The following is a 27,351-nucleotide window of genomic DNA, read 5'->3' as shown; positions in this document are numbered from 1 at the left end:
TTTCATACTTGTTTAAAAACTCAGAGCTTGGCATTTTTGAACATTATGCTCTGTAACTGGAATTCAAACAATAGAAGGATGTGACATCTCTATCTTGATCATTATCACAAGCTGATTTTATAATTGTTTCCTACTGTTTCCTGTTATGTTGCCTTTTACTAGGGGAGAGTAAAGGGTAAAGCAAGGTTTATCAATGTACACAGATCCTAAAACAGAGTTTGCCCAGTGAAGCCCACATTGGCAATTTAACAGAAACATGGAGATCACACTTAATTTGTATGGAATGGAACCCAGACTGTAGAGGTACTTTCATCATGATAGGGTATGCTGAGCTGTAGTCTCAGTGGGATGTACCTCACTATTAAAGATTAGGGCTGTTACAGGCTTCATTTAGTGCTCTGTGAACTGCATTTGGCCCATAAGTTGAATTCCACTACATTGTTCTAAAAGAAACAAAATCCTAATGATGACTCAATCAGAGTTTTTAGCTTGTAATGGCCAATGAAGTGTACTGCTGTCTCCCTCACACCTCACCCATGCAACCGCAAATTATGGCACTGTGATGTAAACTGCAAAAGAGGCTTGCAAAATATGGCTTGACCATATTGCATAGGATGTGGGTGGAAATTCTCTTTAGAATGGGTATCCCTTACAGGGCAGTTAGAGGGAGATGAAGGAGAAATACCTTGGCAATGTTGGTTTGATTCATAGAGATGTAATTATAAATAGAATATTCCTGGAACTGCTGTAATGAAGCCTTAGGCAATGTCATAACTATTACCTTATCTAGTGTGCAGCTGTCGTAGAGGAGAGGAAAAAGGATGCAAGTTCTCAGCTCAATACATGAGAATTGTTTATGTATCTGCCCCAGTTAAGAAAACATTAACATGGTTGTTTAACTTTATACACTCAAGTAGTGCCTTTGTGCTTACAGGACAAGGACCAAATCTCCCCAAACCTGTTGAAATCAGTGGAGCAGACCTGAGCCCTAAAATGTGTATTTTAATCTTGTTGTAAGGGATATACACACACAGCCCGTATCAACACTGAGGGCAGGCACATAAAGGACTTCAACAGGGCTCAGTACAGGCACAAGGGTCTGTGTCAGTGGATCCATTTGCAGGATCAGGGTCTTGGTAGTGTTTGAGGAAAGAGGAATGATTTCAGATTGCAAACAAAAATCCCTCTTTAGTTTTTTGCAAAATTTTTGTACTTTTATGCAGAGTTTTCCGTAATAGTTTAAGAAATCTGTGAAAAGTGATTTTTTCCCCCCTATATTTACCTTTGAGCAGTTAAAGATGTTAATTATAATTTGGTTCAAGCTTCTGGTAACAATTTTAGCACAGTGCTCAGCTCCTATAATGAGGTTCTGTACAGTACTCCTGACCCAAGGAAAAAATCACACTGATATTCTGAATATTAAATGCTTCAATTTGGTCTACTTTCATTTCCTCAGCAACATGATATGCCTTTTTATATATAGCATCCTCTGGGACGCTGTATAGAAGATTTCTGTAAATTTCAAGAGGAACAAAAGAGCAGTCAGTGCAGACATCCCATAACCATGCTTGTATTAATTTATACCTACAAGTATCGCTACATAAACTTTTGATATTGCTTAAGTGGAACAAAAATGTTTTAGGCTGGTAAGGTAGGGGAAATGATTACAGAAGTGTTGGATAGTCCTAATATCTCACAGACGTAAAGTCAGTGAAGTATAACGTAAGCCATATTCAACCTCTATTTTCTTCTGAAGTATGCATTTAAGTATTTCCCTGAGTATATCATTTATGTCCTGAGACTGAACTGTGATTTGACTACTTTAATACATATGGTCTTAACAACAGTTTTAACAAAAAACTAGGGTGACCAGATGCCCCTATTTTATAGGGACAGTCCTGATATTTGGGGCTTTTTCTTGTATAGATTCCTATTACCCCCAACCCCGTCCCAATTTTTCACACTTGCTGTCTGGTCACCCTACAAAAAACAAAGTGTACATGTAAACAATAAAAAGCTTTCTAGCTTACATAAGACATATTGTTAATTGAATACAGTGAATGAGCATGCATTTAACTGCATGCATATTAATATTATTTTTGTTTTAGTGTGTTATACAATACATGCAAAGAAATACTGTCAAGGCATCACATAAATGAACTGCAAACAGTAGTAAACACTATAGGGTTGGGTCCAAATTTGAAGGTTCCAAATATTATTCTCTTCTATCTATTAGCAAAGCCCAGATAATTCTTCACTCTATGGCCCCAATCTGATGCACATGTGTGGAGCTCCATTAACTTGAATGGGATTCTGTGTGGACATAAGAGTCCTACAAAGACTTAGCTTTATGCACTGTGAATAGTTCCAGTGAAGTCAAACTACTCTCAGTGTGAAAAGTTAAGTACGTGTTAGCTTTTAGAAGATAAGAGCATTAGATTGCAGGATCAGGGCCTATGTGTGATGTTTTATTTAGAAAAATGCTTTTATTTCTATTAAAATAATAAAAACAAAACAAGAAAGCCTCAGCAGCTCAGAACTCATGAGCAACTCTACAATAATAAAATTGCATAGGGGAAAAATTGGTAAAGAAGCACGTTTTAGTTTCAAGCTTCTAAAGATTATTATAATTTACATTGAAAGAATAATGTTAAATTTTATGAAGAATACCTTGAAATGTACTAACTTTGATTTTTATGATCAATTTAATGCCAATCTTTGGTCATTATTATGTGTGTGACTTAATTTAAAGCAGATGCATTTTTTTTACATGCTCCATACTAGACAAGTAACACAGGGTATCTGTGCTTTTTATATTTCAGATATGTCTCAGCTTAGTTCGGCTTTTGCATTATTTGGCTCACTCTCCGCTTGGCTCCGTGACGCTGTTGGATTTTCGCCCTCGACAGTTTGTGATTGTAGATGGAGAGCTGAAAGTGACAGATTTGGATGATGCTAGCATAGAAGAAAGCTCTTGTACCAGTAACCGTGACTGTTTTATAGAGTTTCCAGCAAGAAATTTCACTCTTCCCTGCTCTGTGGAGGGCCGATGTCGAAATATGAATGAAAAGAGGAATCTTTACAATGCATACAGGTAGATGACCAGTTATCTAAGTAGATAAAGTGAATAAAATTTGACAAGAATTCTGTATAGTCATTTATAGCCATTGAGATCAATGGAAATGTTGGATTGGGCCCTTATAGACTAATAACTAAAACAATAAATAATTTGTGTTGTAAATATTTCATTAATAATAATACATAACATTAATATCTTGGAAGTACTTTGCAAACATTGGGTCTGATTCACCACTAAAGTCTATGTTGGTATAACTCGATTGAAGTCCGTTACACAGTAAAGATTTATAGCAGTGAAAAACTGGGGTAATATGGTGTTTGGGCACAATTGCTACATTATTAATGAAATGAATCACACAACACATCTATGATGTCGATTAATAAGTGTTATCATCCCCTTTTAAGTATGAGTCAACTGAGGCTGAGAAATGAAGTGACTTCAGAGCTAGGATTAGAATTCAGACAGTTCTGTCTTCTAGTTCTGTGCTCTGACCACTAACCCATACATCTCTCTCATTAGACCAGGCCTCTTTTCTGCTGATTATAAAACTCGCTGGATCAGTTGTTTGAAAGTCAAAAACCTGTAATGTCATTGTACTTCTTTAACGTAGACCGCTGATAATCTGGAGAGTAATCTCCCAGGGGTTATAATGAATCTTAACGTTTTTTTAAAAGCCATCACTGCTTTGTAGTTCTCGCCTTACAATTTACCCCAGGCTTCCTCACACCAACAAACCAATTGCGGTTCTTTGAATAGGCAGTGATTTGCCTGCTTCTTGCACTACGCCCATCCATCCTCCTGTGCCTCCCCATTGAGGTCTGCATCCATAATTTATGGTCGTGCCATGCACATGACAGATAGGTAATTGGGTTATTATGTCGGCCAGTCAGAACACTGAAGAAAGTGTCTAGCTGAAATGTGTTTCTTAGAATTTTGTTTCTTAAGGTCTCTTCAGATTTACAACTGAGGAGTTTTACATGAGGGATTTATGTTTGTGGTCTTGGCTCTTCACTAACTCTGATCACTCAACTCACTCTTTGGGCCAAACTCTGATCCCATGGAAACTTTACTATTGGCTTTCACAGGATGAAGAATTGATCCTTAAAGCACTGCTTCTAATTGTGCTGTGGCTTGATGTTCAAGTCCACTGGAGAGACAGAGAGGACGGTAGAGGGTCTCAAGGCAATGCCATAATGGTGTGCTCCTTTCTTAGGCTTCTCTTTCAAGTATCACACCACTCATTCCCTGCCAGGCCACAACTAGAAGAGTCTTCTCTAGGGAGAGTCTTCTGCTTTTGTCCCAATGCACTTACCAGCATATGTGTAACATTATCTGACCACATTGAAATGTATTCCACTACATGACTGTCATGTGCATTTGCGCAGTGCAATTTTTAGTGTGTTCTGCAAAATTTTCCATTTGCTTGGGTTAAAGATACTTCTTAGTGAATTAGTTTTTGATTAGGGCCATTTTGCTGGTCTGGCCAGAAAAAAACATTTAATATTTAAGTGTGATTTTAGCCATACACTATCATATGCTCACTGAAGAAAGCTGTCTTTTTCTATCACCGTGGTTAAGATTTGTGAGAGTGCTATTGAACAATTCCAGCAGTTCTCAAACTGTGGGTCGGGACCCCAAAGTGGGTCACGACCCCGTTTTAATGGGGTCGCCAAGGGCTGGCATTTGCTTGCTGGGGGCTTTGGCTTTGGCCCCCTGCCCAGGGCGGCAGGGCTCGGGTAGGCTCAGGCTTTGGTCCCTCCCTCCTCGGGTTATGTAACAATTTTTGTTGTCAGAAGTGGATCGCGGTGCAATGAAGTTTGAGAATCCCTGAACTATTCCATCAGCTCATCAGTTTCTAAAGATCTGTTTTTACACTTTGAAAATCCTAGTGCTTTTAGCACCCACTATTGCTTATTATTATGCTCACATAATAGGTCTCTGTATGACAGCAGACCTACACCATGGTAGGTTGCAGCCGCCCGTATGAATGCATCTGCAACAATCTCTATATGCTCACTCAGCAAGGACAAAACTACAATCTACTTGGTATAGACAACTAGGTTTTCCAGTTCCCAGATCCCCATGTATAGGGACATTGTGATGGCAGGTGACTGGCAGTACTACTTTTTGAAGCTTGGAAAAAGGGTTTCTTGTCCATATCTGGGGCTACTTGGTAGTCCCAACCTACAGCACATTAACCAATGGTATAAATCTTCAGTAGTGTCTGAATTTATTAAAGCCACTCATGAGAAACATCACTGGGCCAGTCCCCTGGTTCCTTCTCAAGGTGGATTATTAGAGCTGAGCAAATATTACAAAAAAATTGTTGTGCAAGTATTGGCTTGGATGTTTAAACGATTTCCTTCAGTCACACATGCATCCTTTTGTGTACCCTCAAGATGCACATTTTTAACAATGAGGGTAATGAACCATTGGAACAATTTACCAATAGGTTTGGTGAATTCTTCATTTACTGAACATTTTAAAAACAATATGGGATCTTTTTGTAGATGAGATGGTCTCGTTCAAAAAGGAATTATATTTAAAGAAGTTCTGTGGCCTGTGTAATGCAGGAGGTCAGACTACTAGAAGCCCACAGTGGTCCCTTCTGGCCTTATAATCTACAAATCATGAATGCAGAGACATCGCATAATTATTGGTAGTGGGGGGGAGGGCACAATTTGAAGGTTCTTCTGGTGCTATACAGTGGGACTCAGGGCAGGGCATATAAACCCTGGCAGAAATTGGGGTGGGGGGCGGCATGTGACTCTGCATCCTCCCCGCTTCCCTCCCCTGCCGCCCCAAGGTGCTTCTGCATGAATGTTCCTGTTTGAAAAAACAACAAGGAGTCCTTGTGGCACCTTAGAGACCAACAAATGTATTTGGGTATAAGCTTTCGTGGGCTAAAACTTACTTCATCAGATGCATCAGTGCCAGTTTGAGTTTCACTGGCACTGATGTCGATGCACTTCAAAGTCGCATGTATGAGTACCGATAGACATGTGTGAGTGTTCATATCAAAATGTTCGCACGCTCATTCAATTGAGGATCAGAAACAATACTATGTGACTTTTCTGTCCAATTGTAACAATCCAACCCAGTCTGAAAAGCAAACTGTGACCTTCGAATACTTTCAAAGAGCTGCTGGTGATCAGTCGCAATCCACTTATGGATTTTCCAGGTACAGAAAATTTACCAGATGAATTCTTCATTGCTAATGATTTGCTTACCTTTAAAACACTATATGTATTTAGAGTGGTGCTTTTTATATAAAACTCTAAGACATCTTTTATAATAATCTTATTTGGGGATTTTGTAAGTATCCTTTTTAGAAGGGATGAATTTTACTCTTGTTTAAAAAAATGTTAACATCTGCAGGAAATATTAATTGTATAAAGTGGAAGTATGTCAGCTGAATAGGCCACAATACTGGCTCCTGTAGCTGACATTTTCCAACCAATAACTTGATTTTTTTTAAAATTATGCTTATGTGAAACCTGCTTTATTCTCTCCAATGAATATGATTCACTACAGTTTATCTGGCCGTGTGGGGAAGCTGTACTTTATAGGATGGACAAGGCAACTCTCTCAGTAAAATTTCCTATTTGTGTTACCATTCTGCTCATTACCTAATATTTATGTCTGATACTTTTGTTTATATTACCAGCTCCTAAACTGTCCATCTTTATCTAATGTTCCCTCTGCAACAGGGTTTGTAGAGTTTAGTAATACTGGCTTAGCAACAGAAATGTAAAGGGGCACTGTGAAATTACGTCTACCTTTAAATAATAATAGAGAAGTGAAATCAGCATACCTTTAATTACAAAAAAAAAAAAAAAGATTGCTGTGCCCGCTTTTCCAAATCCTAGCTGTGTTCTTGTGAAGCCATCCCCATTTAACTTGCATTACCAGTTACATGTTCGCATTTCAGTATCATCAGGCACTGAGCACAGGGCAAGAGCCTTCACAACCAGATGCTTGTTTCAAGCTTGTGAGAAATTAGGCTGGAAATTGTAGAATCTGCTTTACTTTTTGTTTCCTTCATTTTACAGCCGTTTCCTCCCTAGGAAAAGCAACGCAAACTACCTGAATCCCTAACAGGTTTTTTGTTTTGTTTTGTTTTAGTAGAGAATGTGTATTCAAACATGGAGTCCATTCAGGAACATCACGAATGCATGTTAATGATGACCCCACCATGGGAATATTGAAGAGGTCCTGAATTTTGGTGGCGTAAAATGATTTCCCCCTCCCCCCGCCAACATTCATCTTAAAGCCTAAAAATAATGCAGAACTGAAAAGGAAATAATTGGTGAAATGAAATAAGCATAAATCTGACCTGTATTTTTAAGGTTTTGAGGGAAAAAAACAAGACTTCAGAGTTTGACAGTGTCCTTTTAATAAAGTTTGTCCAAGTACAGACAGCTTTGCAAATAGTCCCAATCCATAGGGCTTCACAGCAAATTTCTATGTTAATGGAACATTTACAGGTAGTTACAAGGCAGCCTTGTGTATAGCAGCTTAGTCTAGGTATGCCAGACAGCTGTGTGACTAGCCTCCGCTATATATTTATTTGATTATAGAATATGATTATATTTCCTGAATAGGTCAGGGACTTAAGGAATAAAATTCTAATAGTTTATGTTGTTCAGTGGTTACTAGACCCTTGCCAACTTTATTTTAAACTATGGGTTACTTTTCCATTGCAGGTTTTTTTTTACATATCTTCTGCCACACAGTGCTCCATCCTCCTTAAGACCATTATTGGATATGATAGTCAATGCGACAGGTAATCCCACTGTAAATATGTGATACTGCCAAATGTCTCCCTTTTTCATATCACTGTAAACTTGAGTGTTTGGGGGTAGATGGGGGGGAAGGGTGTTACATTTACATGTATTGCTTTAAGGCCAGATTCTGCTTTCACTTAGGGCATGTCTACACTGCAGCTGGAGGTGTAAGTTCCAGCCTGGGGAGATGTACCCATGCTAGCTTTGATCGAGTGAGCATGCTGAAAATTGCAGTGTAGCTATGGTGGATGGGCTAGCCACCGGAGCATCTACCTAGTATCTCTGAGGGGATTGTACTTGGGTGGCTAGCCTGAGTCGCTGCTCATGCCACTTTGGCTACACTGCTATTTTTAGGTGCTCGTTTGGGCAGAGCTAGCACATGCAAGTCTACCTGATCTGGGAATTACACCTCCAGATGGAGTGTAGATGTGTCCTTAGAATTAAATTATCTCCTGATCAGAGGAGCTAAGATGAGGCCTATATACCATTTAACTCTCTATTTTGAGGTCTTAAGTAGTATTTAAGTAGTATGTGTCTTGTCCTGGGCCCCAGCACAGGGATGAATTCCACCCTTACATAGGTGCAGTTCCCATTGCAAGTCAATGGCAGTTTGACCAGAGCAGTATTTGACTCAGAATTTGGTCTCCTCTGCATGCAGATCTCAGGAGGAACCCTGGCAGCCCACAGAGTGAAATTCATCCTGACCAAAGGGCTCATGCACAGCCCTCTGCAAAATGTTAGTCCCATGTTAAGGGATTCATTGGTGTGGAGGACCTTGAATGGGCCATCTCTACCGAGAGGAATTAGAACCACGGAGACAATTTATTGCATACATCTCCCAGATGACATTAGAGATTATTTTATGCTTTAGACTCCAGAGTAGACCATAAAATTATCTTTATCATAAAATGACATTCAGACAAGAGTAGCTTGAGTATGTCTTAACTGTACTTTTGATTTCACGCCAGAGGTTTTTTTTTCCTGCCTGGTCTTCAGTACATTTTATGGGGAGGTATAATGTGCCAGTCTATAAATAATTTCAAAGGGAATTCACTGGAAAGGAGTTTTCATCTCTTGTGGGTAACCCATCCTATCATATTCAGACAGGAAGCTGGCTGTCTCAGTACACTAGCTGCTCAGCTTTGGAGACACAGGGTTAGGGCTTGACTCATCGCATATATGAAAATCAATTTGGCAGTCACTTTGTAATGCCTCATGGACTTTAAGTCCACATCACAAAAACATCACACAGTTTGGCACAACTGAATCTTGATCCTTTGGACCGTACTCAGGTATAATCCCTATTAATTCCAAGTTCTTTGTCTAAATCACTGTTTTTCTGTACTATTAAAGGAGAACTCCACTGGGGAATAGATGAAACAGTGGCTCAGCTAGAAAAAGTTTTGCATTTATACAAGAGTGGCACATACCTACAGAACGCTACATGGATGCCGAAAGCTGGTAAAGTATTCCTTTGACAAATGTAAAGCTATTGGCTCGATCTAGACTGTGAGGTGTGGAGGGGAGCAGAAATAAGGAGAAGAGACCAAAAAGGCCCCTGAAGTCATGGAAATTGAAGTCCACAGCAGGGCTTCCAGGTAGTCAGAGTTCCATGGGTACCACGGCAGGTACTAAGGCGGGTTGTTGATGCCATGGAGAGCAGCCATCAACCATGTCAAACCTATCGGAAATCTGCATTATAAATTCATGCTGAAAGGTTCATCATGCCCAAAGACTTATCTCCCAATCTGCATTTTGGAACCTCCCTGAGGTGGGAGTTTGGGGCAGGCCAAAGCAGGGAGCCCATGAAGAGGGAACCAATTTATCTCCATGCTAATATCCTAGCTCTGCATGGATATCCTAAAATTCATGGGATTTCCTTGCAGATATTGCAACTGCTGCAGATTAGAAGCATTAAGCCTCCTATCTGCTCTGCAGGGGAAAATCCCTGCAGCTTGCAGCAGCGATACGGTAACAAAACTGCATAAATTGACAAAGAAATTGCATAAAGCTTACATGCTAAGGTTTTTCTTTTACATCTTAACAAAAATCTCTTGTATAGCACCATAAATGTATACAGTGCTTTTCAAACATACGCTGTAGAGAGGGATACATATTCTACCTCGAAGAACACATTACAGATTGTAACATTTGAAAGAAGGTAATAGGTAAATGTTCTTGTTTAGCCACACCACCAAAAAAAGATGCTGGGCAGAATTTATCTTTTTGTAGGTGCAATATCCATGTCAGACTTTGAGCTGCTGGGAGGGTGATAGGAAAATATGATGGTTTTGCTGCACATGCATAGCAGAGAGAAAGAGATGGGTGATAAATGAAGATGGATTTAGGGTAAAGAATTTGAAAAGTTCAGTAAAGCATTTCCCTTGTGACAGACCCATGAGTCAAATGTATTCCTGGTGTAACTCTGCTGACTTTAGTGGACTCTGACCCCAGGGATGAATTTGGCCCACTAATCACAAATAATTCAATATTTATTTTGTTGTAAAATTGGCAAGAAAATTGTTACAGGTGTTCATTTAACTTTCTAATGTTCAGATTTTCATCACAGTCTTTGCTGAGTGATACCTGTCAACACAGTCAAATCATTCTCAGCAGTACAATCAACAGTACAAACAAATCCTTTGTTGAGGAAGTGCCAGGAAGGTTGAGGTTTTTCTGTGATGCTGGCTGATTCCAGATTTAGCTGCCATGTCAGGACAATATGAGCTTTTGAATTTTAAAGGCTGTCCTGCTTATAAAGAATTGCCAGGAGAAAACCCAAGACAGCAATGCTAGATGTAACAGTGCAAGGCTTCACTGATATGGAGCAGATCTGCACTCACATTAGGCTTCTGTATTTCATATGTGGTTTAGTTATGTATAATCCTGAATAACTGTGGCTCAGATTCTGCTACCCTTACTCAAGTTGGCTAGTGCCTTTGTTTGCAAGCAGTCCCATTAACTTTTACGAAACTGCTCCGGGTGCAAAGTGCTACTCAACATGAGTAAAGGGTATAGACATTGCCCTGTGTAACTGCACATAGAGCATGTGAGTACAGTTTTATGCAATTCTAATAAAATTCTAATTTAACGTAACATTGAGGTTCTTTAAATTATTTTATGTGAGGATTCAGCCAATGGCAATCAAGAGAAATCAAATATCCTCACAGAAATTACACTGAAACAAGATTTGTTGACTTATGGGTAAATTTTCATATTTAGATACCATATCTTCAGAATGCATGGGCCTGTTTCTCATTTGCACTAAGGCCATTTTACACCACTACAGTCATGTAAAAGGACCTTAAAGTGGGTGTGTATATATAATGTATTCATATTTTAAGGCCCCTTTATCCTATGGTGACCGGATAGCAAGGATGAAAAATCGGGACACTTTTTTGGGGGTAGGGGGAGTATAGTTGCGTATACAAGAAAAAGCCCCTCATATTGGGACATTGGGTAACCCTACTTTATCCTCCCAGAGGCTCCAGTGCAAATGAGTGTAATCAGGCCCCATGTGTCCAGGCATATCCTTCCTTCTCCACACAGGCTCTTCTCTCGCAAGATTTCACTTTTAGCACATAACGACTCACTTTTTTAAAACTCTCAATCCAAAGATGATTTACCAATGGTGAAATTCTCCTCATGGCGCAGTGGCGCTGCAAGGCAGGGTGTGGTGGTAGGGCAGGATTGAGTGCTCAGGAGAATAGCCAAATGCTGGTCCAGCACACAAGGCAACACTACTCCCAAGCCATACTGGGACCACAGACTAAGTAGTTTGGGCCACTGGGCCACGTAATAACTGTTGCAAGTGGTGGTGGTGGGGGAGGGGGGTATGGATACTGTTCCAACCCATCAGTTCAGCAGCTGCAGAGGCAGGAGCAGTCACAAAAGCAGTTACACTCCCATGTTCTGGCCCTGCCTGGGCGGCGGAGGGGAGGGGTGGGATTTCACCTCCCTAATCCCTTGCATTTTATGTGAGTGAGACAAATTTCACCTTAAAACACCACTGAAAATGTTGTCCGTGGAAAGACAGAGAAATCAGCAGCACTTCACAGGACACTGTATAACTCTCTCCCAAAGCAAGGGGAAAATATTTTTGTAAGTTGTGGCTTGTTTGTTCTTTTTCTGTCTTGCTCTATAATATAGTGAGAGGGGGAGGAGGCTATTTGTCAGATGCTGAGCTGATTTAGATTTGGGCTTGGGATTGTGGTTTGAGTTCGAGGCTGAATTGGAACTAGGCTTTGGTTTCAGGTTAAAATGAGGCAAGTTGCAGTGAGGGAGGTTTAGGTTGGATATTAGGAAAAACTTTTTCACTAGGAGGGTGGTGAAACACTGGAATGGGTTACCTAGGAAGTGGTGGAATCTCCATCCTTAGAGGTTTTTAAGGTCAGGCTTGACAAAGCTCTGGCTGGGATGATTTAGTTGGGAATTGGTCCTGCTTTGAGCAGGGGGTTGGACTAGATGACCTCCTGAGGTCCCTTCCAACCCTGATATTCTATGATTCTATGAAAAGCTTTCAAGGTTGTTCTCATAAGATTTCGGTTTAAATGGTGGAAATCTCATCAGGTGACCTGGTCTCACAAGATTTCCACCATCTTGAATAATGGAAATCTCAAGAAATTAACTGCTCATGTGACGTTACCTCCATTTTGGGCTGCAGTCTCACCAAATAACTGTTACCAACAGATTCCTGCTGCATCTGAAAGAGACCTAGAAAATAAGCCCGTTCTGGTATAGAATTTATACTGAAACCAAAGCCAAAATAGTAGGTTCAGATCCAGGGAACTGCAAGCGATCTCTCTTTTTAAAAAAAGGAACATTAGAAGTTTCAACTCATGGTGCTTCATAATTTGATTTAGATCTAGAAACTCAGAGTTATCCATTGTCTTTAATAGAGAGTTGTAAATCCTTACAAGATGTGATGGTGATCTCTGAAAATGGATTTAAGGAAAAAGCTGAAATCTGGCCTTTCATGAAACAGATTTCTCTATCTAAGCCTATGTTTTTGCAAGGAAACCCTTTTCAAGTGAGAAAGGTGATATTGACCATCAGTAGGAAAGTGACACTAGGAAAGTTCTTGTCAATCTGAGCCTGCCCATAAATTAAATTTAACAACATGAACCATGGTCATGTCACAGAAGGACTTGGGTCTTAAGCTTTCACTGTGTTTCAGCTGTAAAACATTTTACAGTGTTGTAAATTCTATTATACTCTGGACTTTGCTTCTAAATTACTGAAGCAAAACAGAGAAGGGGTGGGGTCAGAAGTCCTTCAGTAGCCATGTAAGTTTTTTGTAATTGTAAACAACACACAATTGTTATACACGTGCTACACTGTTTGGAATGACACTGTGTTCAAATGCTTTTATCTGTAATGAGATATTAGTCTCTTCTTCTTTGAACATTGAACAATGTGGATCATACATTTCCTTGTGAATTTTTTTTTCTAAAAATGATAGTAGCATTGCTATAACTGCAAGAATACTATACTATACAAACCCATTGGATTTCATGGGTGAAATTCCTTCCTCCTTGAAGTCTACAGCAAAACTTCCATTGACTTCAAGAGTGATGCTGATTTACACCAACTCAGGGTCTGGCTCTGGAGTTTTAGTCTAACCTCCCCAACCCAACATTTCAGTGAATTCAGGAGTTACACAGAAATGTATGAGAGGCACTACAGCTAGTAAATCCTGTAGCTTTGTTATTCATTAAAGAAAATAGGTGACCCATTATTAAGTCTTGAGGGGTGGGTTAGCCAAAAGAAAGGCATAATTAGCAGAAATAAAAGCAGTTGTTTGAACCAAGTACATTTACAGGACTCGAGACAGAATGCCAGGGAGTAAGGTAAAAGACATTCCCTGTTTTCCTTTGTCCTTTGACATTTTGGCAGGGTTGCGCTGTATGTAAATATTTACAGTGCAATAATGTTTCTTAAAAAATACTATAACAACCTGCTTGAGAAATTATAAATCTGCTCAAGAAATTTTAATGGTGTGTGTGTGTGTGTGTGTGTGTGTGTGTGTGTGTGTGTGAGAGAGAGAGAGAAACTTTGGAGGGTGGGAACCGATTATATTCAGGCAGTTTTTATATGCCATATTAGGTTGAGCTACAAAAGACAATAAGCACTTTCTTGAAGATACTTAAAGACACACATGTTACAGAGGGGACTACATTACAAACAATTCCCTACAAATAGTCTCACAGATTCTAAAATGAATTAGTTTTGGTCAGGATTATGCCTCTGTTGTGTCCTTTTGCACAACCATATAGGTCCAGATTGTATGAGGCCTTTTACTGAGGCCTGACCTACACTAGAATGGGGGGGGGAGGAATCGATCTAAGTTATGCAACTTCAGCTATGTGAATAACATAGCTGAAGTCAACGTACTTAGATCTACTTACCACGGTGTCTTCACTGTGGTAGGTTGACTGCTACCACTCCCCCGTTGACTCCGCCTACGCTTCTCGCTCCGATGGAGTACGGGAGTTGACGGGAGAGTGCTTGGTGGTCGATTTTATTGCGTCTTCACTAGACACAATAAATCTACCCCTGCTGGATTGATCGCTCTGGAGGTAAGTGTAGACATGTCCTGAGTTGCATAGGGATAGAGGGGCATGGAGGAAGCCTCCCCATTGGCCATGCAAGGGCCTCCCCTGCTAGCAGTCTGTGTGCTCCCTCCACTTTAGGGAGCACAAGGATTCGTTTTGCAGCCATACATGGGGCAGGAGACTAAAAATGAGAAGGGGAGAGGCATGGTCTGACCTCTACCTTTATTGGCCCATGGAGTGGGGCCAATCCACTAGGAGTGCGTAGTTATGGAACAGAGTGCTCGCCTCTACCATCAGCACGCAGCAACCCCAGAGAGACAGTAGCTGACTTCCATAGGGTGTAGCTCTGACTCACTTTTACAGGGCTGTAGCATAAATATAATGACATAGCCCTGAGAAAATAAGGAGTTACTGTTTTCCTTTCCCTCGTAGACAGTAGGATATACATCTCCACCCTTGTGCTGCCAAGGTACTCCTTTCTTCTCTGCTCTGAAAAATGACTCTAAAATGGCATCATGGAGTTTCATATTATCTTTCCATTGCTCTAGGATCAAATTTGACCAGCTTAGTAATAAAATGTTTTTTTCTAACTGCTGGGCTGGACCTTCAGACGTGTTAGGGGCCAGATTTTATTTAGGCTGCTAAAGATGCAGATAGGCACCTAGTGGAATTTTCAAAAGTGCTGAGGTGCCTAATTCCCAATGGCAGTTAAGCCCTGTTGAAAATCTCAGTACTAGGTGCCTAACTCCAACTGGGCGCTATGCACCTAGGAACTTCTGAAAATTCCACTATGTGTCTAGCTGCATCTTTAGCAGCTTTTAAATGTTTAAAAATCTGACCCTATACATTTTCTGGCTTGTGCAGTATCACGACCATTTGGTATGTTCACAGCATAGGAACAGAGAAGTTAGATAAAACCATACAATACTTTTGCTGGAAGGTTGCATTTTAACAATACTTGATTTTTTTTTAGAATTTAGATTAGAATAATACACAAGAATAATACAAAAATAGAGAGACAAAGCAGGCTGCTCCCTAAGACAGAGAGGCACAGGTCACCTCACTTTACTTTAGACTGCCTGTCTGCTGCCACACTATTGCTCACACACTTTCCTACAAAGCCCCCTGCCTGCAAGCAGGACCTGGGAATTCCCCGAGCATTTAAAGTGATAGCTCTACAATTTTAACACAGTTTTTCATACACCAATGAAGATTTTGCTGGCCAAATTCTGCCTCCGTCATATCTGTGCAACCCCAATCTCTGGTACAGCTACCTTCAATGAGGTTGCACTGCAGAGGCATAACTGCAGGTAGAATCTGCCACTGTAGTTGGAACCTGGTTAACAGTTCTATTGTCAATGCATGAGCTAGAAAAAAATCCAACTTTTTCTCCTGTCATGGTGCAATGTTGACAGGAGGACAAAATGCAAATATTTGTACTGCAGCAGCCCTGACAGGCTCCAATCAAGACAAGGGCTTCATTGTGCTAGGCACTGTACAGATACATAGTAAGGGACCGTCCCTGCTCTAAACAGTTGACAGTCTAAATAGACAGGACAGACAAAAGATGGAGCAGAAACAGAAAGGAAGTGTCTTACCCAAGGTCATGCAGCAGGTCAGTGTCCTATCCAGATGACTTTTTCACTGGACCATAGCATCTCTCCAAACGGCTGCAGTGATTTAGTGGAGGAGGGCAAGTGTGATTGGAAGTGGAGATAAATGGAATAAACTTGATGAGTAATTTTCCCTGCTATACTACCGTTTTGTTGCTTGCATGGGCCTGTAGCGCCCCTCCCCCCCCAAAAGCTTTTGTATAATGCAAAATCACATTAACTTGGCCTAAGAGCCATATTTATGGGGCATTCTTTTTGAATGAATTAACATAGCATATGGAAATGTGGACAAATGAAAAATGTAAAATGAGACCTGCTGAAAGTCAAGCAAACAAATGTAATATCAAGAGGGCGAACAGTTGTAATAACAAAGTTCTCGCTCTGTTTCTTAATCTGAACATATGTGTGAAGCAGGAAGTATATTTTTCTGTTATTTAGAGTCGGGTTCTACCGTCCGTACTCATTGGGAAATCAGTGGGACTATTTGTATAGCAAGGTATTACTGAGATTGGTAGAATCAGGCCCTGTATGTTTAACTACAAGCAAGGGCAGTTGGGAGTAGGGGGGGGGGGAGAAGAAATCCAGAAGCAAGTTTAATTATTTTATCATTACAATGGAAGTGGGGGTGAAATAGGGAGTAACAGGATTACTTTGTCAAGGATGCAGCTGTGTCATTGACCCATGGTGTATTGGCAGGTGATAACTGGAAAAGATGACTGGGCAATTTCCCACCTGGTAGCTGTAGCTGGTAGTAAAAATGCACTCTAGCTGCTGTGGCTGAAATAAATGGTCATTAGGACTGATTAAAGTCAGATTTAAGGTGATTTAAGCAATTTAAAAGGGGGAACCACAGCCTGTTTATAATGTAGTCCTGGAGTTATTTATACGATTGAGTCTGGTACTGTGAAAACGGGCATGTTTATAGATTAGAGTCAGCACTGGGACAACACAGGTGATTTTTTTGCTAAGATAATTTTGGGATGTTAATGCCTTTTAAGCTTTGCTATTTTGTTTTTAATTATAGTATTTGGTCAGTGATTTGTTAGTTTGCCGTGAACTGATTTCAGTTTTTAAATATATCACTTTATCCTGTGAAATGGTACATGGTCAAGATGTCTTTTCTGCAATATAGGGGTGGGCCCTTTAGGACATTTTGGGCCTGATCTAAATTACTTGTCAATTTACAGCAGTGTAACATAAATGAATGGGCTTGAGTCTGATCTTGCTTTACACTTACTTTCTCCCAGTGTAACGGTCCCAGTTTTGCAGGAGTGAGTAACCTTACATCTAGAGCTTTTGGGGAATTTTTCAGCTAAACATTTTTTGTTGGAAAATGCCAGTTAAACAAAGCAGACTTCATAGGAATGGGTCAGTTTCAACTAATTTCCCATTTAGAAAGAAAGAGAGAAAGAAAAAGTTCTGAAATGAAACATTCTGTTTTTTAATTTGAAATGACTTTTTACTTCAAAATTCAGGTTAATTTATAGATAATTAAAAAAAACCTAAATGAAATATGAGTGATTTAAAAATGCATCTTGGATTTTTGGTTTAGGAACAATTTTTAGATTTCAACTTATCATGATTTGGGCTGGGAAAATGTTTTGAAATCTCAAATTTTTGTAGGATGGGCAAACTGTTTCCTGCCTGGCTCTACTTACATCAGTGTGAATAGAGAATTTGGTCCCAGAGGTTAAACTGGTATGAAAATGGTATAAGTGATAACAGAATCCGGCCTAGTGTAGTTTAAAGTTTATTTGTTTCAACATTTACAAAAATATGTACAAGTGAAAAGGAATATTTTGGGTAAGGAATTATTTATGAACACAGTGTAATTCTTTGATCTATTCCTTGACTTTACAGTGATAGACTTTAAATATGCTACGTCAGATTGTGTATATGTATGTGAAAGTGTAAATTTATGGCTGCATTTATAGTATTAGGCAAGTATTTATTGGTTTTAAACACCATTAGTCTGGAAATCGACCAGAACTTTGACCTTTTTATGATGTGATTTACTGCTGTGAGCCTTCAAATTCCATGGACTCCATTTAAGTAAGTTTCAGGTTTGGGAAGGCAAAAACCTGAGCTAAAGCTGTCTTTAAATCAGTAGGGTATTTCTAAATAGAACAAGTATATTGAACCATTGTGATCAGGATGAACATTTAAAGTAGTTGTTTGAGAAATGCACCTTAGATTTCTTAAGCCATATCACACATCAGGTAAAAAGTCCTGATGTGGCTACAAATCTCATTCAAACCTCTCTCTTTGATACATACAACAAAGTACAAGTGAGCTATGTAACAGTTTTATCTTGCTATATCCTACATAGTGAACCACTAAAGCTAGGTGAGTGACATGAACATAAAAACAAATGGATAGAAAGTAAGTGACTGGAAAGTTACCACTTAGTGGGTTTATTTTTCATCTTGATAGTTTATCTCAGATTGAGCAAGTTTTGAATAGGAGAGGAATGCTCTCTGAACCATTGAATTAGTACCACGTTTATCAGTATTTTGATTCATTATGTATTTGAGTGGTTACATTTGGGCATATCTAAAATACATAGCTTACCTTTTAATTGGACATACCAATTAGTGTTGTCAGAACTCCTGTTAATTAAGTAACTCTCCAATTGCCTTCAAGTAAGGGCTCCTTATCCTGCTATCCCTACTTAAGTGAGTAAAGTGTCTTGGTTTCAAATACTCACAGCACAATGGGATTACTCACAAGTAAAGACTACGGATCGGACCCTTGATTTGAAGTGATATACACATGATATTCGCATGATCTTTTTCTTCATTGTGCAAATTACAAAGATACTAGATCATCATGTTCTGAGACAAGGTGAATCTTTGGAAAAGGATTCACTTCTCAGACCAGTATTCAGTTGTTCTTGTCATGAGTTAGAGTTTTTTCTAGGTTTAGGTACAAGCAGTTTAAGATATTTTCTATAACCCAAAAAAGCACATGGGCCTGACTGCCCGGGGGGCGGGGGGTGGATGTCTCCTGGAGATCCCTAATTGAGGAGGAGGAATAATTTGTGGCACCAGTTTAAAGGGGTACAGCAAACTTGTTCCCCTGCAAGGCTGGAAAGCCCTGCTGGCAGGAGAGAGGTGGGGGAGGGGGGAAGGAGCTACATTTCAGCCTACTCTTCATTCTGCCCTCTTTCAGGTGAGATGCTGCCAGGGGACCAAAGCCTCTTGACAGCAGCCCCTACACTCAGGGCTATGATTTAGGCTTTCCTGTTGTAGGCCACACAAGTAGTGGCAAAGGCTCCTTTCCTGTTCCTCCCCTGTATGGCCACTTATGGCAGAGGCACAGCTGGCCTTTAGGAGCAGCTCACCCCCTCACATCTATTTTAAAAATAGACATGAAAAAAATGATTAAAGGGAAAATGTAGTAAGGGTTATTACGTTCGTGGTAAGGGGAAAAGTGATGTATGGAGAAGGAAGCTAAAGAGTGTCTTGATGTGGCTGTCGAGGCTGCCATATGGTTCTCACTTTGACAGCAACACCAGTTGGCAGTTACTGTACTCATATGTTAGGGACCCGAGCGTGGTGCCCCTGAAGGCAATGGGAGATTTTCTGTTGACTTCAGTGGAAGCAGGAGAGGATCCATAATGATCTCAGTTTGATGGAAAGTCCAGTTGTAGATATCGGATCAGGATTTCTGTCGGAAAATGTAATGCTTTTAAAAAGTAAACTGCCCATCTCTTCACATTGTGCTTGCTGAAATGCATCATGCTCAGGACATCAGCCTTTCCACAGGAAAACCCACACAATGGAAAGGGAACCCCATGACAATCCCCTCACATTTCCCCTCCCTCCTACACTTTCACCATATTGTAAAACCTAGGTGCTGGAACTGGGGATGCTGCCGTACCCCCTGGCTTGAAGTAGTTTCCATTATAAATAAGGTTTACAGTTTTGTTCAATGGCTCTCAGCACCTCCCCCACTATAAAAATTGTTCCAGAACCCTGCTGGAAAACCCAAGAATCTGTGGGTGTTTTGAGAAATGTGCCAGTCTTGGGGTTCTGCCAGAGCTATCCACATGGAGGCCCTGTTCCTCCACACTTCCCATTGGCCTCCTATGTCTCTACCTCTGCCAGGACTGTGCAAGGAAGCTTAGTAACTTCTCAGCCAGGGAATGTATCAGTCTTCCTCTGTGTATATTTTTGTGGTTTGGATTATCATTTACTAAATACACTGCGATACTATTTACATTAGTACAGAGCTCAGAGACTTTTGCAGACCATTGTGGCTTCCCTGCTCTAGGAACTGGACAAAGAGGTCACTGCTGCACACCTCAGAGCTACTCCAAGTAAAAAGACTATCTTCACTCTAATGTTTACATGAACACGACCTAGGTACCTTTTTGAATTTGCGCCAGCAGGGTCTACGTGGGATAGTTAAATCACAACACATTAGCACAATCTATAATTCACACCCCTCAGTCAAAGCAAGCCCTCAGTCTCTTTGAAAGTGAATGAAAACTGCTTTTTTTGGATAGATGTATGAATAAAGGAAATAGAGCTTCAGCTGCTCTGGCCCACTGTGGTTAAAGAATTGTAATTGTAGGTAGGGTAGGGAGCAGGGCCGCCCAGAGGATTCAGGGGGCCTGGGGCAAAGCAATTTCGGGGGCCCCTTTCATTTAAAAAAAAAGTTGCAATACTATAGAATACTATGTTCTCGTGGGAGCCCCTGTGGGGCCCGGGGCCTGGGGCAAATTGCCCCACTTGCTCCCCCTCCCCCTCCCGGGGCAGCCCAGGTAAGGAGTGGGGGAAACTGTTGAGAGAAACATTGAATATATAGTAACACGTTAGAAATGAAACAATGTAATATCTAGTGGAGAGACTTTTAAAACATATTTGCCTGTAGGAGAGTTTTTAAAAAAGTAAATTGCAGTTTGATAGGTGGGTTACTCGGAGACAGATTTCTGTTTGTATAGTGAAGATATATCACATGATGTTGGGGTTGCTATGCAGACTTCCTGCCAAGGCCTGCTAGAGTTTGACCTTAGACGCTGTCGTCAGGAGCTTGGCAAGCTCTGAGGAGAATTCCCTGTAAGGGCCCAAGGCTTGATCCCTACCGGCATTCCAGCACTATAGTAGATGTTCATTTTCCTCCGTTACTTAAAAAGTATGTCCAGCTTGCAGATGTCCATTTAGGTGTACTGATTCACCTTTGCCTGGCACCTTTTGTAGTCACGCCGGTGCAAGGTGAGCATTTCACATCCACTTTGCATTCGGTTGGCACTGGTATAATTGACTACATAAGGAACAGGGCAATGGTAGACTGGACCCGTTGTTCGCCTTACATGGAGTGTCTCACTGACCTTAGAGTGAAGGCACAAATCAACTCAAATCAGTCTCTCTGCTGTAGCTCTGGTCAAATAATTCCATTACATTTAATACTAATAACATATGTCTGACTAGTGACCGTTCTTATTCATGCAGCAGCTCTTTAAGGAGACTTTTTTTTGGTAATTGTTTCCCATTTTTTAAATCCATTCTGGGGTCTGATCCTGCATCGACAGTAGTTAATGGGAGCTTTGCCATTGACTTAAATGGGACATGATTGGACTCTTATTGTGTTTCCTGTTGGTGTATGTCTTATTTTTGTTTTGACCAGGCTCATAAGAGCATATTGACTATTTCACTCACTTTCCATATAAATAGTATGGAATGTACCCTAAATGGTGAGTAATTGTGTATGAATCAAACTGTTGGCTGTTAAGTCTATAGTAAACACTGTCAGTTCGACTGGAAGCATCCTTACAAAGCTCTCTCTGAAATATTAGCAGGCTGAAACGTTGCAGTTTCAAGCAAAAGATCCTTGAACTAAAGTGACTAAAGAAGTAGCTACAATTTCCATAATAGATGCAATTAGAATAACTATAGAATGATTTTTTATTTCTGTGTTCTGGGAGCTAAGTAGAAATATTTATAAATGATTAGTTTAATTTTGCTGATGCATTCATCAGAGAAGCCCAAGAGCAGCTGGGAGACTGAGAGGAGCTGTGAACAGAGAACAAGAGGGAGCTCATAAAGGCAAGAGAGACTGAACGGCAGCCAAGGGAGCCAAGTAATCCACAGGGCAATGCAGAGGAGCTGGGCAAGAACCAAGCTGACATGCTTTATGGGCTCTTTTTGTCCCTCCTTCCCCCTCCCACACACCCCCGAGACCCATCAAGCAACTCCCCTTTTGTGTTAATCTGAGCAAGGAAAAAAGTTTGCTTAATTAAAAGCCTGTCTTTTCTTCATGTTCTAAAGAAGCTAGAGTGAAATAACATGCTCTCCTGGCTGAGAGGGAGGGGCAGGAGTGCCTGATCAGGTCTCACCCTGACAATCCCATTCAGTGTTAAGAACGAGGACAGGGAATCAGTTCATTCAAGTGGATGCTCTTTATTGAATGGGACATTCTCCCAGTAAAACCCCATATAAAATCTATCGTGCCTGCTCGGTAAAGAGGCAAAAACATCTTGTGTACGCACAGTTTTACGGACAGATCCTTTTCTATAAATTAATTAAATAAATAAATAAATGAGAGCACCAGAGGTGATGAAAATCTTATGTGATAGATTATGAGAGATGTCCCTTCTCTCTCCCACCCTCCCAGCACTTTGACAAACCCTTTCAGAAGAGCTTTCCAACTGATTGTTTAGCTCTGTTTTTTGCAGAGTACCAACAGATACCTGAAGCTGCTATTCCCGATGAGAACTACAGGTGCTGGCCTTCTTACCATCACAAGGGCTGCCTCCTCTCTGTGTTCGATGTCGGCGAAGCCATTGAGGTCTGCGAGAATCACTCCCAGTGCAAAGCTTTTGTCCTGACCAACCAGACAACGTGGACAGGTAACTGGTGCTATTGAACAAATGCAGCAGCTGGTGCTAATAATCCAAAACAAGCTACTGGCCCATCTAAATATATATGGTTTTGAAACCATCTGGTGAATGAGTTACACTGGAGTAGGCTCATGGGAGCATAGTTGCTAGAGATGGGAGGATGTCTCTTAACTCTCAGTTAGGGCTGAGCAGAGGAGGTGGGCTAGGCTGTACTTTCCTTGTGCTCCATAGAGTGGGGTCTGTTCACTGACTCAGAAGAGCCTGCCATGAAGGGATCAATTGGGAGCAGCTGGACAGGGATCACAGGGACTTGTCCTCCCTGGGAGTTTTCACATGAGTAAGATAGGCAAGATTTGGCCCAACATTTGAATTTGAAAGAAACATTCAAGTCCATATGATCTGGTTTGAAATTAGGCCAAACAAGTTCTCTCCTCCCTCCTTCCATCACTTAGCTATGACCCTCTGGCAGACAGAAGAGGGTCCTGATCCTGACAGAAATACTGTGCGGTCGTCAGCTGTAATAAATAAGCAGCTGGTGTTCTGGTTTAGATGCTGTTTGTTGGTAAGGAGAGTTGGCACAACCTTCGAGACAAAGGATAGTTCAGTTGCTAGGGCACCATCCTAGGATTTGGGAGAGCTGGGGTTAAATCTCTGCTCTGTCATAGACTTCCTGGGTGAGCTTGGGTAAGTCACTTCGCTTCTGAAGAAATGTCTACAGTGTGTGAAAATCGGTGGCAGTGAATTTTAGACTTGTGTTACATCGCTAAAAACAGCTGTGGAGATGTCTGGGCTTGGGCAGGAGCTCGGGCTCTGAAGCTCGGTGGGGGATGAGTTTTGAAGCCTGAGCTGCACTATGTACACAGCTGGTTTTGGTGTGAGCCTGTCGGTAGCCCTGGTAACTGAAATTTGCTGCTGCAGGTTTAAAAAGCAGTCTAGATATACCTTCCCGGTCCCAGTTCCTGTCTGAGGGGACGATAGCCCTTCCCTACCTCAGAGGAGTGTTGTGAGGGGCTCAGATATTGTGGTAATGGGAGCCATACAAATACTTGAGTCTGTAAACCCCTAGTTTAAAGAAGTGATAGGACTACATAATACAAATCTCCTTCAGCTTCTCTGCACAGTAGTGTTCTGCTCTGGGAAAATCAGCTCTAATCTTCAAAGTCATTGTGTACTAAGATCTATATGTAAATGATGGTACAGTAGTGACACAAATCATCAGAAAGGGAGTAAAATGGTTAAGGCAGAAATGTAAAAATGACAACACTACCTGGGCATAACATTGTGCTACTTTAACTGCTCATGCATTGTGCCCCATTGTGGGTAGAGAGCAAAGATGCAGGCCTACATATTTAGAAGTGGCCACTTAGTTTGGTAGCTTAGTTTCTGGTGTCCAACTAGAGACACCCTAAATCTGATTCTCAGCTAGTGTAAATCAATGAAGCTTTGACTTCAGTGGAGCTATGTTAATTTAGACCAGGCCAAAATCTGTCTCTTTATCTTACTCAGGTACCCCAAAACTGGAGGCACCCACAATAGACACCTTTTTTTTAAAAAGGTGTCCATAGGATGGTATTAGCTGTAAGGTGTTGTATGCAGCTGTGGGTCTTCACATCCATTGTGCACCCCAAAGACATGAACAGAGCCTACCTAGAATGAAGAATATATATCACAGGCTTATGCAAGCCTTATCCTGAGGAGCCAACACTTTCTAGCTGATCATCTCATACTGTCCATTACATGACAATCAGATTTACCAAATATACCACTAAAAACACCTTCTTGAGCTCTGGTGAAATTTGCAGGAAGAAAGGAACAGCTCCCTTAATTGAATAGCATCATCAAAATAATTCTTTAAAATAATACTTTAATTCCTGCTACATTATCACTTGATTCTCAGGCATTCTGATTAGTTATTGATTATTTAAAACCATATGTGTTGGCATCCAGATCAGCATGTGATAGGTTTTTTAGGGAAATGTTATCCAGCTGAAGAGGCAGGATTTGTGGGAATATCATTTGGCTGTATTACCTTGAGGCAGAAGGTGGGGAAGGTTGAATTACTGCCTAAAGACACAGTAGCGTATATTCCAGTGACTCAACTTTATCAATTACAGTGGGTGCCCTAGGGATTTCAGTATGCTGGGATCACATCCAGATAGAGGGGATGTAAGAAAGATCTTAGTTCGACAAGCATGATGAGAGCAGAAAGGGCTAGCGAGGCACCAGCAAATACTAACAACCAACCCCTTTCTGAAGGACAGCCTTAAATGAACTGTGGCTTAAAGGATTAATTATGTAATGGAAACTGTACAGGCTGCCCATCACTCAGTGTTTTTTGTTGTACTAGTTTGTTGGTAAGAGTGGAAAATCTGCTACAGTTGACTTAAAAATCTGAACAACAGGAGATGACTTATTTAGCATCTGTGTTTCAGACTAGGCCAAATTTGGTGCATATATACATTTTTTGTGGCGGTTCAAGCAGGCCAAGAAGATATTCTTGCATGATCTAGTGAGTGCCCTTCATTTAAGTTATCCAGAGCCCATTAAAATCAATGGGATGACTTATAGAAGCTCCTTCAACTCTATAAATAAATCAGATTAATACAATTTTAATCTTCAAATGCTTCTCTTAGTTACACATGGGCAACCCCAGAGGGCCAAATCTTGACCCCACTTATCCTAGCATATACCTGGAGTAGCTCTGCTCTTAGTGATTCTGGTTTGAATCCATAATAAACCTATGGAAATCAATGTAGTGTTGGTGTAGCAGAGTGCAGTTTGGCCCTTGTGACTTCAGCAGAAAGACTCCAGATTTATACCAGTTTGAAAGAGAGAAGAATTTGGCCTCCTGTGTAGTTTAAAGAATGCAGAGAAAGAATCAGGATATGAGATTTCAGTGTTTGGAATAGACCAAAATGTTGGTAATCACTTCTAATTATTTTCTTCTTTCATGTTCCGTTTAGGTCGGCAGCTTGTCTTCTTCAAGATGGGCTCAAATCATATCGTGCCTGATCCTGACAAGATAACATATGTGAAAGTGACAGGCTGACAGCTTAAGTGGCTTAGTCTGACTTGTAAATGACAGGAACTGTTTGTGTATAAATATAGACAGCTGTTATGTACAAGATGTCTGCGGGAGGGAGAGATAATTGCACTATTACTCATTCTAATCTAGAGTGCTAAGCAAAACTTTAAAGAAATGACCTGCATGACCAGGATGAATGTGCAATACAACAACATTTTCAAAATGTGATTTTTAAAACAAAACAAAATATACAAAATGTGATACACTGTTGGAATATAAGTTGGGTTTTAAAGCAGTAGGTAACTCTAGCCTTTCTAACCAAGGTTAATGGTCTGTACACATTTGCACAGAGTTGGAAGTTCATAATTTCCATAGGAAGTCTGGGTCCTCTGCCATGATATTTATTTAGACAAGTACAATCACTACAGAGTTAATGAAGCTTATCAGTTACAAAGCTAAATATCAAATGTTATAGAAGACAATCAACATTTGTGTCAATGTTATCAGATATGCAAGACCAAAAACATTTGTAGAAATACTATGGGCCTGTCATCAATGGAACTCAGCCATATTTATAATTTTTAAAAATTTAGCCAATTTTCATTTTGTTTGAAAAGTTTATGAAAACATTTATCTTTAATTTAAGAAAGCCATATTTCAGTTGTTTAGGCCCTGATCCAGCAAAGCACTTAAGCATATGGCAACTTTAAGCATAAGTAGTCCCACTGAAGCCAGGGGGATTTAAGTCCATGCTTAAGTGCTTTGCTGAATAGGGATAGCTTTAAGTATATATTTAAGTGTTTTGCTGAATCAAGGCCTTAATCACTGTCCAAAATATTCCCTAAGGTATTTCACTGACAGATCAGCAAAGCAATCCAGCAGTTTGAACAACATAATTTTTGATGAAAATCTTGCCATGGAAAACTTTCCATTTGTAGTATCCTCAAATCCTTGGTTTTCTAAGGTGCTTCTTACTAGTTCTTAGAACAAATGAAATGAAAAACCAACACTAGCCTTAAATTCTATATAAATAGATGCATTTTATAGGCATAGTGTGTCTAGAGAATTTGCTTTCAGTGAAAGCAATAAACTAAATGCTAAAAGTGACCAATGTCATACTGTTTTGTAGTTTGTGCATTCAGAAAATTTTGTACTTTTGTTCCTTAAATTGTTTATTTTTGTAAAAAAAATAAAATTTAAAATTTGTCAGTGTTTTTTCTGTGCTTCACCCTAAGGCCTGGACCCTGTGAAGCTGCATGTAAGTTCTTAACGTAGAATATTGTAAGTCGTGCACAATTCTGCCTTAGGATATACATGACTCCCTACTGACTTCAGTGGGAATCTGGTGTGCATATCCAAGAGCGAAGTTTGGCCCTGTATGTGTGTTTGTCTATGCTGAAATAAGTGACCTTTAGGTCGAGAGACCATGTTTCAGTAGCTTCTCTTTCT

At 40.4% G+C, this 27,351-nt stretch overlaps 1 protein-coding gene across 1 annotated transcript in view; it reads left to right on the top strand.

Annotated features, from left to right (window-relative positions):
* The window catches only part of PKDCC (protein kinase domain containing, cytoplasmic), a 45,097-nt gene extending 17,989 nt beyond the window's left edge, over nucleotides 1-27,108 (top strand). The window contains exons 3-7 of the mRNA XM_054023551.1: nucleotides 2,823-3,094; nucleotides 7,786-7,865; nucleotides 9,220-9,327; nucleotides 22,713-22,886; nucleotides 25,841-27,108. Coding sequence (XP_053879526.1) covers nucleotides 2,823-3,094; nucleotides 7,786-7,865; nucleotides 9,220-9,327; nucleotides 22,713-22,886; nucleotides 25,841-25,926 — 720 coding nt within the window. The 3' untranslated portion in view covers nucleotides 25,927-27,108. The remainder of the gene's footprint in view (nucleotides 1-2,822; nucleotides 3,095-7,785; nucleotides 7,866-9,219; nucleotides 9,328-22,712; nucleotides 22,887-25,840) is intronic.
* Nucleotides 27,109-27,351: the final 243 nt, after the last annotated feature.

This window comes from Malaclemys terrapin, chromosome 3 (assembly GCF_027887155.1).
Source record: "Malaclemys terrapin pileata isolate rMalTer1 chromosome 3, rMalTer1.hap1, whole genome shotgun sequence".
Classification (NCBI taxonomy): domain Eukaryota; kingdom Metazoa; phylum Chordata; order Testudines; family Emydidae; genus Malaclemys; species Malaclemys terrapin.
The sequence above is the reverse complement of the archived record's forward strand: the minus strand, read 5'-3'. Positions and strand labels throughout refer to the sequence as shown.